The following is an 18545-nucleotide window of genomic DNA, read 5'->3' as shown; positions in this document are numbered from 1 at the left end:
AGGGAAACTTCAGGTTCCTTTGTACCGCACGTGTTCAAAGACTGGGGAAAGAATGGAAGAAGATTAAAGAAGAAAATTTGACCAAACAAAATACAAAAGAAAAATCTACCGAGGCATGAAAAAGATCAGGAAAAGAGAAGTTTATAACAACGTATTGAAATGGGCCAGGAAAAAGTGCAATAAAAGTCATAAGGGCTGAAAGGGTGTGCTCTGGGATTGTGCTGGAGTGTAAAAAGTTTGTTGAGTGATGGCAGTAAGATGCAATGTTAGAGCAACGTTGAGGCTAATTCGCTCGTCAGGTTGGGATCAGTAAATTGGTCCTAGAAGCCATTCGGGATGTAGCGAAAAGTATTATAAGATATAACACAAGCTGATGCACGTAAACAGGCGCGAAATCAAATGTTAACTGGCGGTTTAACCGTACTCGTTCAATTAAGACGCTGTCACCATAATAGACACATCACGGACAATATGGATGTGTGCTGGTACTTGGAGGAGGAAGAAACAAGAAACACTTGTGACCTCAAAAGGTTCAAACCAAAGTATTTGATTAGCTTTCCAAAGAACATCAATTTATGGTAGGTTTAAGTGAGACGCGAAGGGTCTATGTGCACAACGGCTCCTAACCGACCTATCTAAGACCTGTAGAATCAATAGAGTTCGAATGGAACATCTTGTATTGCATTGTATTAGTACAACGCCTATAGTGCACATTGGGCATTTCACTATGGAGAATAAATTTTCATTCAATTACTTTATTATTACAATAGTAATAACACATAATTTTAATGTTAAAATCATTTGCACACTAATATAACCTCAAAAAATCATATTGTATACTTCTTCAGTCTTCTATAATTTGACCTTTTGCCTTCCGGCTCCCAGCCAGATTCATATGGTATTCGCGTATTCCCTCTATAGTTCGAGACCATATATATCTAACATAAGAAAAAGAATCATTTCAATACATATTTTGTTATTTTTTAGTACATGTGTGAAATAAACTACTTTCTTTTGTAAAAACGAGTGTGCAATCTATCATTTTCATAAGTGGTCGTGGGAAAATACTTTTTTTTGGATGAATTAGTAAATAAATCTTTGTTTGACATTGGAAAAAAAATCAGATACATAGGTGATTGCAATTTTCATAGAACATAGAAAATGGACTTTTTAAAAATTTATTTAATCTACTTTGACATTTTTAATCATTGATTTGACAATGTTACATTGACAAAAAGAGGAAATAGTATATTACATAATCAGTTTTAAACTTTCCGACGAGTTGTGTACACTATTTTTCCTACGATCACGTAAAAAATTCTTCTAAAAACGTGTTTTTTTTTTAAATGAGAAAGTTAATTAAACAATATCAACACATGTGTTGAAAAGTATGTAAACACGTGTGACGAAAAGAATGTTTTCTTTCACTATGGACAATAAATTTTCATTCAACCACTTTATACATTACCCAGTTATAGTAATAACACTTAATTTCAACGTTTAAATTATTTTGCAGATACTAGTTGATACAATATTTGAATTTTTATTGTAAACACTAATATAACCTCAAAAAATCATATTGTCTAGTTCTTCAGTCTTCTTAAATTTGGTCTTTTACCATTCGGTACCCAGCCAGGTTCATATTGTGTTCGCGTACTCCCTCTATCGTTCGAGACCATATATATCATAAGAAAAAGAAGCATTTCAATACATATTTTGTTATTTTTTAGTACATATGTGAAATAAGCTACTTTCTTATGTAAAAACGAGTGTGCAATCTATCATTTTCATAAGTGGTCGTGGGAAAATACTTATTTTGAATGAATTACTAAATAAATCTTTGTTTGACATTTGGAAAAAAAATCAGATACATATGTCATTGCAATTTTCATTTTCGTAAAAATTTCCATAATGGCAAATCCTCTAAAAGCTCTTAACGAACATTTTCTTTATAATCACAGGATGGTTAAAGCACTACAACAATTTTTATGTCCCAGTGGTAAATTTCAAAAATTATTTTTCATTAAATTCAAATCGATATTAAAATAATTAATTCCGTTGTTTATAAATTTATTATCGGTATAAGTAAATTTTTATTATTTTCAAGATAGAAGAGTAATATCCATATGGTTGGACAAATTATACGACATGGACAAAAATGTCGAAGAAATGTTAATCAGAAGTGATTATATGTGGTTTATATTACTGATGATTCAGGGTAAAAAAATTCTCAACCCCTTCACGAAATTACCACCTACTACTCTGGTACCATTGAAAAAATTTGTCGTAAGTAATTTTTTTTTTAAATTTAAGCTTGTTTTCCAATATCGAATATCCAAAATAGCAGCGACAACCTAAACCGAATTTATATACAGGATGTTAATTTAAAGTTATGTTAAATTATGTAGCTGAAACATATTGTTTCCCTGAATGTGATACTTCCAGCTAGAAAATCAAAAACTAAAAGAAAATTAATTGAAAGGAATTGATGAAAATAAACTTTACTATCTACTGTATAGAAAGTTTCGAAATGTGGATCTTTCGGAAGATACTGAGAATTCCCTGGACCGCTCATATCAGTAACGCGAAGAATAGAATCAATAAAAACTCGAAAAACCTCGTATCTGGAACACATAAATAGAAATGACTAATACAGACTTTTGCAACTTCTGATCGAAGGGAAAATCGAGGGAAAACGTGATCCTGGTAGACGTCAGGCTACATGGCTGAAGAATATTCGCGAGTTTAGACTCTTAGACGCCGATAAGAAAGGACAGAGACAGAAATGACTTTGCTGGGGTTATCGCCGATCTTCGTTAGAAGAGGGCACCCAAAAAAGAAAGAAGAAGATCTACGGCTTAAAAGAAAATATACAAAACAAGATTTAGAAAAAGTAATAACGAACATAACGAAACAATTAGATTTAAAAAAAAGTAGACGAAGTAATTGACGCCAAAAGAAAAGGAAGAAATAAAGATAATAAAAAAGGTCGTAGTGGCAGAACTGGGAAGTGGAATACTGAAAAATTGAAAGGGATTAAGTGGAAAAAGATATTCGAAATCAACAAAAAATATTAGAACATAAAATGAAAGTATTGAAGGGTGGGCACTGGGGAAGTATGATAAATTATCCCGGGTGTCAGCAGGTGAATTCGATGTTCATGAGCCACGTGTACGGCGATCCATCTTCTATGTTCTAAGCTCCATGTTTTTGGTCAACTCTGGATCGCTTATAAGTCTAATTGCTTTCATCTGTATTGAGTCGAGCATCCTCAAGGTATTTTTAGGAACTCGAGAATGTTTTCGAGCTCGGTTTTGATCGTGAACGCACTTCGCTACAAGATATTGGGTTTTGAGGTTCGATCTACCTACTCTAATTTCAAATTTCGCCACCAAGGAAAAGTATATGGTGTGGCGCGAAAAGTGTTAATTTTTTTATGTAAAAATCAAGCACACGAGTAATTCGAATGGTATCTGCCGTGTGGAGATGCCTGTGGATATTGCTCTTTGAAGGGTTTGGGAAAAAAGTGCCTTGGTAGTTGATTCCACAAGTTTGCGCTTCTTAAAAGAAAGGAATCTAAATAAATTGACGTCCTGGGCGTCTGCAGGTGAAGTCGATGTTCATGAACCACGTGTACTTGTCGAATAGGTCTTGGAGATACTGCTCTAGGTGGGATTATGTCAGATTGGCGATCCATCTTCTATGTTCTAAGCTAATTAAGTTTGTGGTCAACTTTAGATCGCTTATAAGTCGAATTGCTCTCATCTGTATTGAGTCGATCATCCTCAAGATCCGAGCTCCAAATGTGCAAGCAATATTTCGAATATGGGCCTTACAGAGGCCTTACCTACTCAAATTTCGTCACCAGAGTGTTAGAGATTCAAATATAATTAAATTTTATTTAACGATCATCGGTTGAATTATTGTATCCGTTATTATTATTTTTTCATTTCTTTTAGCCACTTCACACTTATGAAGATGTTCTTATTGCAAATGAACCTACTATGAGTCGTATAAATTCAAGTATTAGCGACGACAGTATTTTCTTTTCATTAGACAAAAAAGAAACGTCTTGTGGATCTTTTCAACTTTAAAACAAACATCAGACGCGATTTTTTTTATCAATATTTAAAGTACAACTAGCTCTCGAAATAATTATATTCCTATTACATAAATAAACACACCGTACAGATATTTTTAGAAAATTATTTTAATTTTTTTTTATTGTAAACCTGAATGTCGAATTTTTTTATGTCACCAAAATTAGCGGCACAATCGAGGGGACAATGTTGGAGCCTTGCGCGATCAGTTCAACGGTTATTGCAGTCCGACTGTTGATAAAGTGGTTTATGCTCGATGGTGCTTCAGTCACCATCGTGCATAAACCACTTTTTTGTCCGATATTGACAGTAGTTCATGAATATCATTTCGAAAAATTCTCTTTAATGTATGAGGCAAAAAATGTCACTCAATGTGCTTTAAAATATCATGAGGATTCTGGTTTGCCCTTACAAAGACCTTCCATTCATCTCCATATCTTTTCCAATGGTGTTATCAATCTTCTTTGCTGCTTGTTTTCTTTTCTACTACTTTCTCTTCACCATTGGTCGTAGTAAGGGCACTCCAGTGCTCGTACTCACCAGTTTTGGCACCGCGCGACTTTTTTTTTTGTTTCCAAAGATAAAATATGCTTTGAAAGGGACGGTAAACCAGAGCTTCTCCAAAGAAGACTTCCAGCACTGTTTCGATCAATGGAAAAAACGTATGGAAATGTGTGTGGCGAGGGGAAGGTGGTATATTAAAGGGAAGCATTCGATTTTAGAATAGTTTTTATAATAAAACTATTTTTCGTAACCAGTCTCGTTATTTAATAGCCAGACTTCGTATTACTGAAATTAGAGAAAAAGAAAATAAAAACTCACCACACCTTAATGGCGATATCTTGGAAAGGGCTGGGCTGAGGAAATTTTTTCGCATGAATTTATAAACACCCTGTATATGTATAGAATAAAAAAGACTAATAAAATTTTTCCATTACCTTTCCTGTTATTAAATAAACGCCAATTCGAGTAACGTCGAATCGTCAATTATAAAACTTATTATTCAAAAGTTCTTCTCCAAACCGTTTAATAAATTCGGTGCAATGACCTCTTTGTATGGTAGAATAAAATAATGTTGGCAGTAGAGCCGTTATGTGGCGACCACTATCCTCATGCCAATTATTTCGAAAGTATTCTTTCGTTATAATAATTCAGTATACGAACCAATCTAATGGTTAAGTGAGCTAAGAATTTTATTAATCAAAAAAATAAAAACAAGATGACATAAGTGACATGAAGGGTCTTACTGGAAAAGTAGCTGTAGTTACTGGTGCCAATACAGGAATCGGTAAATTAACAGTCAAATATTTTTATGAAAAAAGTAAGTATAATCTAATTAATAAATTAAATATTCCAGTTCTATATCGAAAGAAAAACAAACGATTGTTTTGTTAAAACTATTTTGTGGAGTTACCAATTCATGTCGCGACTTGATACAAAAAGTTCGGGAGTGCGTAGATGGCGTGAGAATAATGCTGTAAAAAAATTCTCCTTCGTTTCTGAGTTACACGCTTCTAAAGTTTCAAAATCAGTGTTTATTATTTATTATTATACTTTCAAACTTTTAATTGATGATTACGTATGTCCATGAGGGAATAAATAATTCCAAACTACTATCTGTAGGTCAGGAGCGAGTCATGCCCAAAGGTTAACTTTTACAGGGACAATCTGTACAATTTAAAGATAGTAAAAATAAATTTTTCAATCGATTTTTTTAGTTTCTAAGTTTAACTCGATAAAATTTATGGTTTATGAGATATTTAGATTTTTAGATTGTTGTACATTCGCCATAAAGAGACATTCTGAAGAAAATTAACATAAATTGTAATTATTCATTGAAAATACTTTTTATTATTTTAAAAATTTCTTATAAACAACGTTTATTTTTGGAGCAGAATAAAATTATAAAAACAGTTACCTATATACAAAAGAGTGCAAAAACATTTTTTTCACTCATTATAACACGATATTAGAAAGTATTAGAATGAATGGACAAAAAATTTTTGCACTTTTTATATATAACTTTTTATAAATTTTTTCTGCTTCATAAACAAATATAACGTCGATCAGTATTCGTTTATAACAAATTGTTAAACTATAATTAACGATTGAATAATTAGTAAAAAATGTTTTTTGCTAAACTTTGAAAACATAAATATTTCTCAATTAATAATTAAAAATATGATAAAATCGATTTTAATCAATTAAAAATTAATTACTGGACAGCAAAGAGTAAAAAAATTGATAAATATTGAATTTTTTTATTTAATTAAAACAATTTTATGAACAAATAACGTAAAAAAATGTAAATAATTGTCATTGCTGAATATGAAAACAGACGTAGCTAAATATTAATTGAAAAAATCCACATATTCTAGTTATTTAATTTTGCATTATTTTAAAAAAATTATAATTAACAAAATAATAAACTTTATCTTATGAAGTATATAATATGTCAAAAAGGTTCCACGTTCCAAGTTCAAAATTTGTAGACCAATTATTTATACATTTCATCCCATTACTTATTTATTTAACAATTGAACAACTTTTCGAAAAATAGTTATTAAACTTTTTGGTAATTATCTAAATTAGGATACACCCCTCCGATTTCGTTAAAATTTTAGTATGTTATAAAGAAAAAAAAAGCCGTGAGCAGCAGAGCTCCATCACGAAAGTCGAATTTTTCGTCGAATGAAGAATTTAACTAATACACAAACAAATCTTTCGATAAAATGAATTTCTTGGAAATGATATGAATTCTCAATCTTATTTCTTTATATGGAAAATTTGCTATTCTTCAATAACTTTTCATTTCACAAGTTAACTCTCTCTCTCGAATGAAAATTCATAATTTCAATAGATGCGGTGGTCTCGAACCCTCTTGCTCAATTCCAATTAACAACAAAGGAAAAATTGTCATAATGACAAGAAATTTCGAAAATGAGAAGTAAAAAAAATCACCCTAGCAACGATCATACTCGTATTATTGGGCGTTTTGTGCTAGAAGAACTGAAGAAGAAAACTTTGAACTTGAGAAAGACAATTCTTCAACATCACCCCTACTTGCATGCGAAGTTCGAACCCTCTAGTTAAACTTTTTCTGGCCAAAAAATAAGAAAATATAACAAAAATGACCATAAAATGGTGATGGAAAGTTTCGACCTTAGACAGGAAATCATCTCGTAACTAATTGAACCTACATGTGAAATTTCATTTTTCAGTCGCTTTTCGTTTGACCTGCAGAGGTGAGCAAAGGTCAAAAACCACTTTTTTGCACTGAGACCCCTCGAAATATTCATTTGTTTTCAACCAAACTCTAATAACATCAATCCGCCGCCAAAAAGCCATGTATGCTAATTTTGAACCAAATCGGACCCATAGCAATTGCTCGAGAGACGAAAATAAGAATTGTAGCTTAAACAGATATATAGATATATATTTATATAAACTACAGACATTCGAAAAACCATCATAATCGTGTTCAGGAGGTCTCAAAACATGGGAAAAATGATGTGCCCCCCATTTTTCTTCTAGTCATACCTACTGTAATAGTCTAATTTTTCCTTGAAAAATTTGACTAATTACGCTGAACAAGAATATTCATATATATATAGGGCGCGGAAATAATTCTTTCAGGTATTTTTTTGCGTGTAAAGAATCAAATAATTGTAATGATTTTTCAGTGATTGTAATATTTAAATTAATCGTTGAAACCTAACCTAACCTAACCTAATCTAACCGTGTGGTGCAATTGGGCAATGAGTGCATTAAATGGCACTTGGTTTAATCAAATTCGAATAGATATACAAACTGTATGTAGAATCATCGCTTATTTTATTTATTGTCGACCACCTAATCAAGAAAAAATCAGAGAAGAGTTTTCGATAACAGCAACCCATTTCATTTCATTTTGTAGAGAAGGTTGTGTTAGGTTAGGTTAGGTTAGGTTTCAACGATTAATTTAAATATTACAATCACTGAAAAATCATTACAATTATTTGATTCTTTGAATGCAAAAAACTACCTTAAGGGATAATATCCGCGCCCTATATATATATATATATATATATATATATATATATATTCTTTTTCAGCAAAATTTTCTTTATAATATACTGAAATTTTAACGAAATCGGAGGGGTGTAACCTAATCTAGATAATTACCAACTTTTTTCCCTACGGAGCTCGATTCTTTCAATTCGATTTGATTAAGCCGCGCAGAGCCCTATTTTCAACGTCAAATTAAAAATATAAATAATAGAGAAAGAGTTCCAGGAGCTGATTTTTTTTATCCTAAATTTCCTTCTCTTTAACGAGCTTTTTTCAAAATTGAATAAATATTAATATTTTTCGAGTTATTAACGAAAAACTAAATACCATTTTTTTCATTTTGTTAACATTTCATACCTGCACTAAAATCCTTCAAAAACATTTTTCTGGAGGTGATTTCGAATCGAATAAGTTATCTCTAATATTTTTAGAACCTTTATCTATATTTTTCACGTTATTAAACTTGAAGACTAGACTAATATTTGCACAATCTGAATGTTGAGAGGTGCATTATACAATTTCTACTTCTACAAACGTATTTAAAAACTTTCTATCGAATCTCATTTAGTTTCATCTTAATCTCGATTTATACTCGATACCATCATGAACATATTTTATACAGTTTCGTGTACTTCGATTAACAGATTAGACAATAAAATCGTTGTAATTACTGGTGGAAATACTGGAATAGGGAAAGCAACTGTTAAAAATTTCTTTATTAGAGGTAAGTGGCAACTAAAAACGATGTTATTAATCATTATATTGTAATTACTAAATGTGAATATAACTTTCACTTAAAACTCAATCACGAATACCTGTTTTCAAACTGTATCAGTTGGCAGCAGGAAGAATTTAATACCTAATTTAACCTCCTGCAGATCAACATCAACCATTTATTCAGTCTCAAATAGCGAGTGACATTGCACTTTTAAATCAATCTTTTTTACCATCGGTTCAATTTTTTGTGTCCAACTATGGTATATTGTATTGTATGTTATTGCGGAGTCAAGTGATTGGAGCAACCAAGGACAATATGATGACATCCAAGGCTCACACCCACCTAGTCCAAACCCACTCCTCCTAAAATGCATCTATCAACCACGAAGAGCTTCCATTCACCCACATATCTCTTCCGATGGTGTTGTCTATCTTCTCTGCTGCTCGTTTCCTTTCCTACTTCCATGGGTTCATTCCTACCTTAAATGTAGTGCTTCCTTTTCCTTAAGTACTGGCGTTCACCATGGGTGTAGTTTCTCATAGCTTCTAGAAGGGACAAATCCTTAGATTGCCTACAGATTCTCTTATATTTTTCCTCACTATATAGATCGTAGTCCAGATGTTTTCTCGGTTTGTCCGGCGTAGCTTTCGCTGGTCTAGTCTGTCACATTCCTCAGTTGGATTCCGTGGTGAGTCTTTAGCTTTCAAATTTCCTTTTTGCGTTTTCCTCGTGTCCTCTTCTATGGGTCCTACTTTGGGTAGAAGCGTCAGGCTGATGCTTTTCTTTGATTTGAGTTTCTTCCTGCGATGTTTACTTAGTCTTCTGGTATCTTGTTAAAGAATATGGCTTAGGTCTTTTCCGCGTTGTTGCCGATCTTCCACGTCGTCTGCACTAATCCTCATTTCGTTATATATCTTCTTCAAGTCTTAATGTTACCATCGCCGGTTAAGTGGTCCTGGTAGCTACGGCAGTGTAGTAGGTTCTTCAGGGCGATGGAGATACCTGCCGAGTAGACAAATATGAACTAAAACTTATAAAGTAAGTCCTTCTGCTTAGCAGATGTGGTCCAATTGGTTTTGCCAGCTTTGTCTTGATTTCTGGAAGTTTCCTTGATGCTGATATGGTTAAACTGAAAGTGAATATTTCTGTCACCAACCTACAATTTAAATTTTCATCCTCAGGTGCTCGTGTGATATTGGCGTGTAGAGACTTAGCAAAAGCTGCTGATGCTATAGATGATATAAAAAAACAATGTGAAGATAAAGAAAATTTGGGTCAATTGGAGGCTGTGCATCTGGATCTTCAGAGCTTAACATCAGTTAAAGCTTGTGCTAAACAATTATTACAATCCGAAGAAAAAATTAATATTCTGGTGAATAATGCAGGTATAATGATGAGCCCGTATATGTTGACCGAAGATGGGTATGAATTGCAATTTGCAACCAACTACCTAGGACATTTTCTCTTCACATTATCATTGATGCCTAAATTGATACGAAGTACACCTGCAAGAATTGTTAATGTTTCGTCAGAGGCCCATGTGAGATCATCGTTTTTTAGTTACTTCACCAGTTTAAATCGAATTTTATTTTAGAAATTTATCTCATCCATTGATTTTGATGATCTTAATTGGTCTAAGAAGAAATATAGCCCGCTGTATGCCTACAGCCAAAGTAAATTGGCCAACGTATTGTTTACCAAAGAACTGGATTCTAAACTGAAACGTAAGTACGAGAAAATAATGTAGATACGAGGGTTGTTACTGACGTTTTGAGATTGACAAATAAAAACAAATATTTATAATCGGTTATGGATTTATTGTTTTTCAAATTATTGATGACTTTACGGCGGATCACCTTGTTCCAAAATGTATAATCTTGGTGGAGAATTCGTCTTCTAGGATTGGTTTCCTTAAGCAAAAAATGCTGGTGTCTTTTTCTACGATTGTTCCATATAACTAAAGTTATATTTCCAGATGTTCGGTTACTCAGCAATTTTCAGCAAAGATACTTTGGTAAAACCATTCATTAGGATTAGATCTCGAATTTTTTCACACTCGATAATTTCGCTATGGATTTGAATAGTAATCTGACGGTGCAGGGTCCAGACTAAATACAGGATGTAGTAGAAGTTCAATACCACCAAGATCTTCGATTTTATTTCACTCAACTTTCGCTGAATGTGGTCGTAATTCGAACTATTTGTATTAAGAACGTACAGCGTTGTCAATAAACAAAGAGAGATTAATTAAAAGAAAATGAAGCATTTTCCTTAGATTTAGTGACTAATTTTAACAAGTCACGGTATATTTGAATTGAGGCGTAGGAATTATCATATTACTTATGAAAGATCCTCTATATTTTGTACTGTTTCCTATACTAATCATTTTTCATTGTCGTCTATATTAAATGAATATTTTTTTAGGGAATAAAATAAACGATGTTAATGTATACAGCGTCCATCCTGGTTGTGTGAAAACAGATCTCGGTAGACACGTCGCCAAACAATTTTATATTCCAGGATTACTTTGGCTTGTAGAAACTGCGACGTCTTATATATTCAAAACTCCTGAACAAGGAGCTCAAACTCAAATATATTGCTCTGTCGATGAAAATTGTGCAAACGAATCTGGTTTATATTATTCCGATTGCAAAATAATCAAATCGTCTGCTGCTGCCCAAAACGAAGAAATGGCTAAAAAATTATGGAATATTAGTTTGAAGATGGTGGGACTGGAAGAAAATTATAATCCATTTAAATGATGGTTATTGTGGAATAAATTGATTATTTTAATTTGTTTTTGTATTTATTAAATATTCATAATGATTTTTACCTCAAATCTATCAGCGCCTATTTTTGATGCGTCTCAAAGACATTTATAGTCGATGAAATTGATTTTTATTTTATTAACACTAAACATGAGGGGTCACATAAGAATAGACGAGAGCATTGATGATTTATTATATTCTATGAAGACGATTTCCAGACGTAAAGACGACGGATCGCTTGGATCCAAAACTTGTGTACAAAAATCATTATTTTATTTTTTTACGTTTATATCACCATTATTTTCATCTAACCAGCCGAATTGTTTTATTCCAATAATACCCTGGACAACACGACCTAAATCAGATGCACATAAATATCAATCTACAAATGATAAGTATTGAAAGTGTCCTGGTATAATTTGGTGTTGCTTAGACGAAGCAAAAACGACGACATTTACTATTAACGGAGATGGTAAATTTTTGTTGTTAGGATCCGAATATAGATACCAGAAAGTGCTACAAAGCACAAAGACTTTTACCATCAAAAAGCTGTTTGCTTGAAGGTGATTGATCGAGTTGCAGATCAAATTTGTGTTATCCGCAGACGAATCTACTTTCCGGAATAAATTTCCAGGGAATAATTCACTATTATGTCACTGAAATATATACTTTTTCCATACTGTGGACCATCGGAATTGATGGAGCTTAAATGGGATTGTGGAAAATACACTTAAGGTTGTTTTGGGTTTTGGGAGAGGAAGAGAAGGTGCAGCAGTTGTCCACCTAGTTCTTCAGATCTGATTTCGATACATTTCTTTTTATGTAGGTATGTAAATAGTGAAATTTGAAAATTTAATCAAATATATGAAGTTTTTTTTATAAAAATTATCATGTATGACTGTAAATAATTTAAGATGGTATCTGTAATTGGGTATTTTTTTTTGAAATAAATTATTAATTCATTATTGGAATAGTTTTTATTGTTTTTACAATATTTTACATATAGCTCACGAATCCTGTTATTTATAATATACATTCCAATAAAATTTAATATGCAGATTAAGTAGGATACATGATTTATAAAGATTATTAACTTATTCAGGACCAAATCAGTCAAAAATCATCTCATTGCCTGTCGTACCTGCTGTTACTATTTCAATAATATTATTTTTAAGGAGTTTTCCGTGTCTTGCCAATATATCTTATCATCAACATCAATATAGTACTTATGGATTTAATAAAAAAAGATACTAGGTGATAATATGGATGAATTACATCAACATTTATTAAAAAGTAGTTTTTCCAAAAATGAAGTTTCCAGGATCGGATGGATTTTCCGAAATGAAAAATTGTTTCCATAACGTTTCAAACTCCTCGTAGTTCACACTGTGTTTTCCCTAAAAAAAATTTCTTTACTTAAAAACTTATTTATCAAATTCAAAATACGAGAATGGTCCCAGATCTAATCTGATTCAACAAAGAAAACACAAAAATTTTGTAAAAAAACTCCTTTCAGCTCCATATCCAATGATGTTCAATAACTTCGATACTTTTTTAATAATAAGAATCGTTAAGCTCCTCAAAATAGCCATCACCTCCTCATTATTGGAAAATCTTTCTCCACCGAAGAATTTTTTCAAGTCTAGGAACAGAAAATAATTCGAGGGGGCTAAATAGGATAGCAATTGGAACTTTAATTCATTAATTTTGGCCGTTGCAATAACGGATTTGTGAGCTGATGCATTGTCTTGATGAAACAACATTTTCTTCTTAGCCAAATGCGGTTGTTTTTGTTTGATTTTTTCGCTTAAACGTTGCAATAAGTTCGCATAATATTCGCAGTTGATAGTTTCTCCTTTTTTCAAGATAATCTATGAAATTTATACCACGCGCATCCCAAAAAACCGACGACTGCGGATGGAACGATCTTTGTCTTCTTCGGATCCGTTTCTTCCTTTTCAGTCCATTGTTTCGATTGTTCTTTTGGTTTAGAGCGTGAAGTGATATAACCACGTTTTAACTATGGTTTGGCTCTATATCATTGCCAAACACTCGTTGGAAACATCTCCACGACGCTGCGAGTTTCCATTGTGAGCGTTATGCTAGTTAAAAGTTTCCTTTTCCAAACTAGAACGTTCAGGTGACCTCAGTAAAAGTTGTGGATATCTAGAACGAAATGATTAACCCCGGCATAGTTTAATTAATAAATTTTGGCCATTGCAATAACGGATATGTGAGCTGGAGCATTGTTTTGATGAAACAACATTTTCTTCGTAGCCAAATGCGGGAGTTTTCCTTGATTTCTTCACTCAAACATACTCTCCATTGACAGTTTTCAAGACAATCAATGAAAATTATCCCACTCGCATCCCCAATAACAGACGCCTGTAGATGGAACGACTTTTGTCTTCTTCGGATCCGTTTCTCCCTTTTCAGTCCATTGTTTCGATTGTTCTTTTGGTTTCGAGCGTGAAGTATTATAACCACGTTTCAACTATGGTTTGGCTCTATATCATTGCCAAACACTCGTTGGAAACATCTCCACGACGCTGTGAACTTCCAACTGCTAATTAAAAGTTTCTTTTCCTAAACTAGAACGTTGAGGTAAACTTCAGTGAAAGTTGTGGATGTTTAGTACGAAATAATCAACTCCAAATTTGACGATTGATTAAAAGATACTCATTTTTCAGAATTTTTTAGTATTTTTGGAATCCAAAAAAGGACAGTCAGTTTGTAGCTCGTAATACCATAAACCAAAGAGCCTAATATATTTCTGTTCAAATGGAGAAAGATAATTTTCAAATCATTTCTACTTACTTGTGCCATTTTTTCGAAAGCTTGTCTGCACTCGGACTCATCTAATCCGTAGCAGGAGCAAACTCCACTGAATTCGTCTACGTCGATGGCGCCGTCTCCACTGGAATCCTCCATTTCGAACATAAAACGCATGTATTGAGTCTGCCATTCAAGAGGATTTGAGGAATCTTTGGAGAACTCGTCCCACATTATCGCCCATTCTTCTACACTAACCTAAAAATTATTGAAACAACATTTTGATATCAACTTCAAATTTCTAGATGACAATAAAATGATTTCTACCTCGAGGACCGTCTTTAAGACAACACAAAAAATTAAATAATTCAAATTTGACGTAGTTTTTTGGAATAGTAAATAAATGCTCGTTCATAAATGTTTTCTTCATAGACATCTACGCAAGGGGGTTGCTCTAGGACTCAACTGAATATACTCTGTGACGTAGTTCAAAGAGGTCTCAGCTAGATCAAAAGGTGGGGATAAATGTCTACCTGAATTAATTTCCTTCTCTAGAAAGTAAGAAAATTAAACTCGAGCCCATCAAGCTAGAAGGGTTGAGTGGAAAACGGAAAGGGGAATATCTGGGACTTAGAGGTGGTAAACTTCGCAGGAAGGAATTACAGTTGTAACTCGAATATTCTACTGGGGAAGTACATGGTAACTTCCACTCACCTGTCCATCTTTGTTGGAATCAGCTCTCTGTTTTAAACCTTCCCAAATATTAATCATACTGTCGAAAGTTTTTCTATATTCGGGTGTATCACGTGGCCAACCTCTTAGTGAACATATTTTCTAAAAGATGACGAAATTCGTTAGTCGAACATTCTCTACAGGGTATTCCGGAACTTGATACAAAAAATTCGGGAGTGAGTAGAAGACTTGAAAATAATGTTGTGACATAAAAAAAGGAATTTATAATACGACCCCGGAAATTTTTTATGTCATCTACTCACTCCCGAATTTTTTGCGTCAAGTTCCGGATCTGTAGAATTAACAAACATTTACTTACTCCAATAGCGAGTTCGAAATCTTTCCTGTCGATAGTTCCGCTTTGATTTACATCTGTGAACAAAATAAATATCAAAATAGAAATTGAATGGATACGATATTAATATTAAGTAATTTTAAATACAGTTTTAAAATATTTTTCTTTTTTCTTTAATGTAAGCAAAATGCTTGTTTTTCCTCGTATCCTCGGTCGTTTAATTATTAGAGAGTTTGTCGCTCCATCTCTTGGTCTTCCAACGTTTCGGCGCCCTAAGGGCTTCTCTCCCTGTCAAAAAGTGTTTTTCCAACGATCCTGCGCACCTTTTTTCATTTTGGTGGTTTCTAATATGTGTCTGGTCTGTTAATATATGCCGGATGACGGCCTTGTAGATTCGGGATTTGGTCTCGATTCCGATTTGTTTCGGAAAATTGTGTCGTTCAGGTAAGTTGAGGTTCGTGCTGCTTTTGCCGCTTGGTTTCTTCGATATCACCTTATCCTGATATTTCATCATCTACAACCAATTTACATCTGATACCGGTGTTTTTGAGATGGTCGTGTATTTCGTTTTTGTTACAGATATCTTCATTTTTAAACTTTTAAACTTAAATATTGTTCATCAAATAATAACTTATCTATTCATGAAATATACGAAATTTAGAAAAGAAAACATAAATTCTGGGAAAAATGGGGATCGCGGTGATTTAGTGGTACCTACTGCTTGGCAAATCTCTCGAGATGCATTTTTAACAATTTTATGTATTAAATAGGGAGCTCACGTTCGGGGGATTAAAACAAATCAATACAGTCCAAAACAATCTTATATTCTATCAAAATCATCATCAATATAGGCAACGTAGACTAGAGGTGTCAAACTCAATTTTGCAGAGGGCCATATATTAAATTTTGAATTCGTAGATGGGCCAGATTGAAAATAAAATAAAATGAACTGAATTATTACAATATTTTTCTTTCAAAATAGTGTCCGATTGAAGATCTATCAACTCCATTTGCAAATGAACTGGTGCCTGTGAAGCTTCAAAATTGAATGGATTGTTGAAAAGTGTTAAAAAACTTCAAAACGATTGTTGAATTCCGTAGTGAAATTTTGCAGAAGTTGAGAATTTTTATCCAATTTTTTTTTTGTTCACTGTGCCAAATGATTTTAAATGAGGAATCGAATGAAGCCTGAAAGCTCTAAAAAACATGATTCTTCTTTCTGTGACAAATTGCCATCGTGGGCCTTATTTATAATGTCCAGTGGCCGGAAGCGACCCGCGGGCCGTATATTTGACATGTCTGCCGTAGACGAAATGTGGATTTACCACACATATCATAGACTAAATAGCAGTTAAATCATTTGAGTGACTTGGGATGAATCAGTGCCGAAGTTAATTTTTTAGGCATTAAAAACATTGCGAAATGTCTTTTTGATGCTCCACAATGTGAAAATGAAAAATTTGATGATCTTTAAGAGCTTTATAAGCATATGATTAATTTCAGTAAGTAAACACAAAGTTAAGAACATCATAAAATAAAGACTAAAATTGATCTTTTAAAAAATTAATATTTGACATTTGACAACCAACTATATGTAGGTATATTCATAAATCTTCAGTTTTAGTTATAAAATTAAATTTCTGAACGCAACCGTAATATTTGACATTTGACAATCAACTATATGTATATTCATAAATCTTTAGTTTTGTCACAAATTTAAATTTCTGAACGCAACCGTAATATTTGACATTTGACAACCAACTATACATGGATTCATAAATCTTTAGTTTTGTCACAAAATTAAATTTCTGAACGCAACCGTAATATTTGACATTCGACAACCAACTATACGTATTGATCTTTTAAAAAATTAATTTGATTCATTTTCATTCTCTTTACTTTTTTTCGTCTCTAAAATTTTGTCATTTAAAAAATTTTGCCGCCCCTCAAATGACTCCGCCCTAGGCCCGGGCATCGCGTGCCTAGGCTTAAATCCATCACTGGAACCCATCAGGATACGTTAAAAGTAAAAATCTCCCTGCCTATTACAACACGTTTGGGCGGAACCTAATTGCCGTCAAATTTAAATGATTGCTCACCTAATTTAAATAGAATTTGTGTATATCATTCTATTATTAAACATTAAAAAAGTATGTTAACGAAGTTTAGTTTATTATTATACATATTAAAATAATAAATATACGCGAAAAAGAATTGTGGTATACCAATTCGATTATTTCTCTTTCAATTGTAATTTTTAATCACACTGAAAATGTAATATTTGACAATCAACTATATGTATATTCATAAATCTTTAGTTTTGTCACAAAATTAAATTTCTGAACGCAACCGTAATATTTGACATTTGACAATCAACTATATGTATATTCATAGATCTTTAGTTTTGTCACAAAATTAAATTTCTGAACGCAACCGTAATATTTGACATTTGACAATCAACTATATGTATATTCATAAATCTTTAGTTTTGTCACAAAGTTAAATTTCTGAACGCAACCGTAATATTTGACATTTGACAATTAACTATATGTATATTCATAAATCTTTAGTTTTGTCACAAATTTAAATTTCTGAACGCAACCGTAATATTAGACATTTGACAATCAACTATATGTAGATTGATAAATCTTTAGTTTTGTCACAAAATTAAATTTATGAACGCAATTGTAATATTTGACATTTGACAACCAACTAATATGTCGATCTATCCTCTTTATCGATCAATACCTCAGACAAAGAGTGCATTATTCAATCTTTGTGAATGACGATTATGAGTGATGATTACTGCTACGTACACGAGAATTTTCTTTACTTCGATGATCCTTTGTGATAGTGATATTTCAAGTTATGTGCTTTTTTTATTGATCTTTGGTGATAGTGTCACTTTCCTGCTAAGTGCGCCAGAACTTTTCTCACTTTGATTAATTACAATTTACTATGCCGAGGAGAAGACGACCTGACTTAGGTCATCGCAGACAATCAAATGTGCGAAGCTCTAACCGCACTGATCACCAGAGAAAAAGAAGATCAAGAAAATAGTCTGCGTTCTTTAGTGAATGACAATGAAGTAGATAGGACACCTCGACCCA

The 18545-nt window shown here is 32.8% G+C and overlaps 3 protein-coding genes and 1 long non-coding RNA gene across 5 annotated transcripts in view; 2 read left to right on the top strand and 2 right to left on the bottom strand.

The window, feature by feature from the left end:
- Positions 1–739: 739 nt before the first annotated feature.
- Positions 740–6087, bottom strand: LOC130900359 (uncharacterized). The gene is made up of 2 exons (XR_009060156.1): positions 6019–6087; positions 740–938 (listed from the first exon to the last, which is right to left on the bottom strand). It is a non-coding gene; the product is annotated as an uncharacterized LOC130900359 (long non-coding RNA).
- LOC130900358 (uncharacterized) lies at positions 1783–4190 on the top strand. Its single transcript, XM_057810898.1, has 3 exons — positions 1783–1999; positions 2108–2286; positions 3960–4190. The coding sequence occupies exons 1-3, from the start codon at positions 1912–1914 to the stop codon at positions 4092–4094; spliced, it is 402 nt and encodes a 133-aa protein (XP_057666881.1). The 5' UTR covers positions 1783–1911; the 3' UTR covers positions 4095–4190.
- LOC130900356 (retinol dehydrogenase 14-like) lies at positions 5112–11750 on the top strand. The gene is made up of 4 exons (XM_057810897.1): positions 5112–5421; positions 10050–10408; positions 10463–10592; positions 11293–11750. Exons 1-4 carry the CDS (start codon positions 5334–5336, stop codon positions 11628–11630), a joined length of 915 nt encoding a protein of 304 aa, XP_057666880.1. The 5' UTR covers positions 5112–5333; the 3' UTR covers positions 11631–11750.
- An 844-nt stretch (positions 11751–12594) lies between these two features.
- Positions 12595–18545, bottom strand: part of LOC130901445 (calexcitin-1) — a 44559-nt gene continuing 38608 nt past the window's right edge. For both annotated transcript variants that reach the window (XM_057812850.1, XM_057812851.1), the window contains 4 exons: positions 15460–15512; positions 15123–15242; positions 14454–14666; positions 12595–13033 (listed from right to left, as the gene is read on the bottom strand). In XM_057812850.1, the coding sequence (XP_057668833.1) occupies positions 12923–13033; positions 14454–14666; positions 15123–15242; positions 15460–15512 (497 nt within the window). In that variant the 3' untranslated portion in view covers positions 12595–12922. The remainder of the gene's footprint in view (positions 13034–14453; positions 14667–15122; positions 15243–15459; positions 15513–18545) is intronic.

This window comes from Diorhabda carinulata, chromosome X (assembly GCF_026250575.1).
Source record: "Diorhabda carinulata isolate Delta chromosome X, icDioCari1.1, whole genome shotgun sequence".
Lineage (NCBI taxonomy): Eukaryota > Metazoa > Arthropoda > Insecta > Coleoptera > Chrysomelidae > Diorhabda > Diorhabda carinulata.
This window is presented reverse-complemented; position numbering and strand designations above follow the sequence as displayed.

Coding starts and splice junctions, on each gene's coding strand:
- LOC130900358 (XM_057810898.1), top strand. CDS start 1,912: ATGGCAAATCCTCTAAAAGCTCTTAACGAACATTTTCTTTATAATCAC. Junction 2,000..2,107: donor ACAATTTTTATGTCCCAGTG/GTAAATTTCAAA, acceptor ATTATTTTCAAG/ATAGAAGAGTAATATCCATA. Junction 2,287..3,959: donor TACCATTGAAAAAATTTGTC/GTAAGTAATTTT, acceptor CATTTCTTTTAG/CCACTTCACACTTATGAAGA.
- LOC130900356 (XM_057810897.1), top strand. CDS start 5,334: ATGAAGGGTCTTACTGGAAAAGTAGCTGTAGTTACTGGTGCCAATACA. Junction 5,422..10,049: donor CAAATATTTTTATGAAAAAA/GTAAGTATAATC, acceptor TTTCATCCTCAG/GTGCTCGTGTGATATTGGCG. Junction 10,593..11,292: donor ACTGGATTCTAAACTGAAAC/GTAAGTACGAGA, acceptor ATATTTTTTTAG/GGAATAAAATAAACGATGTT.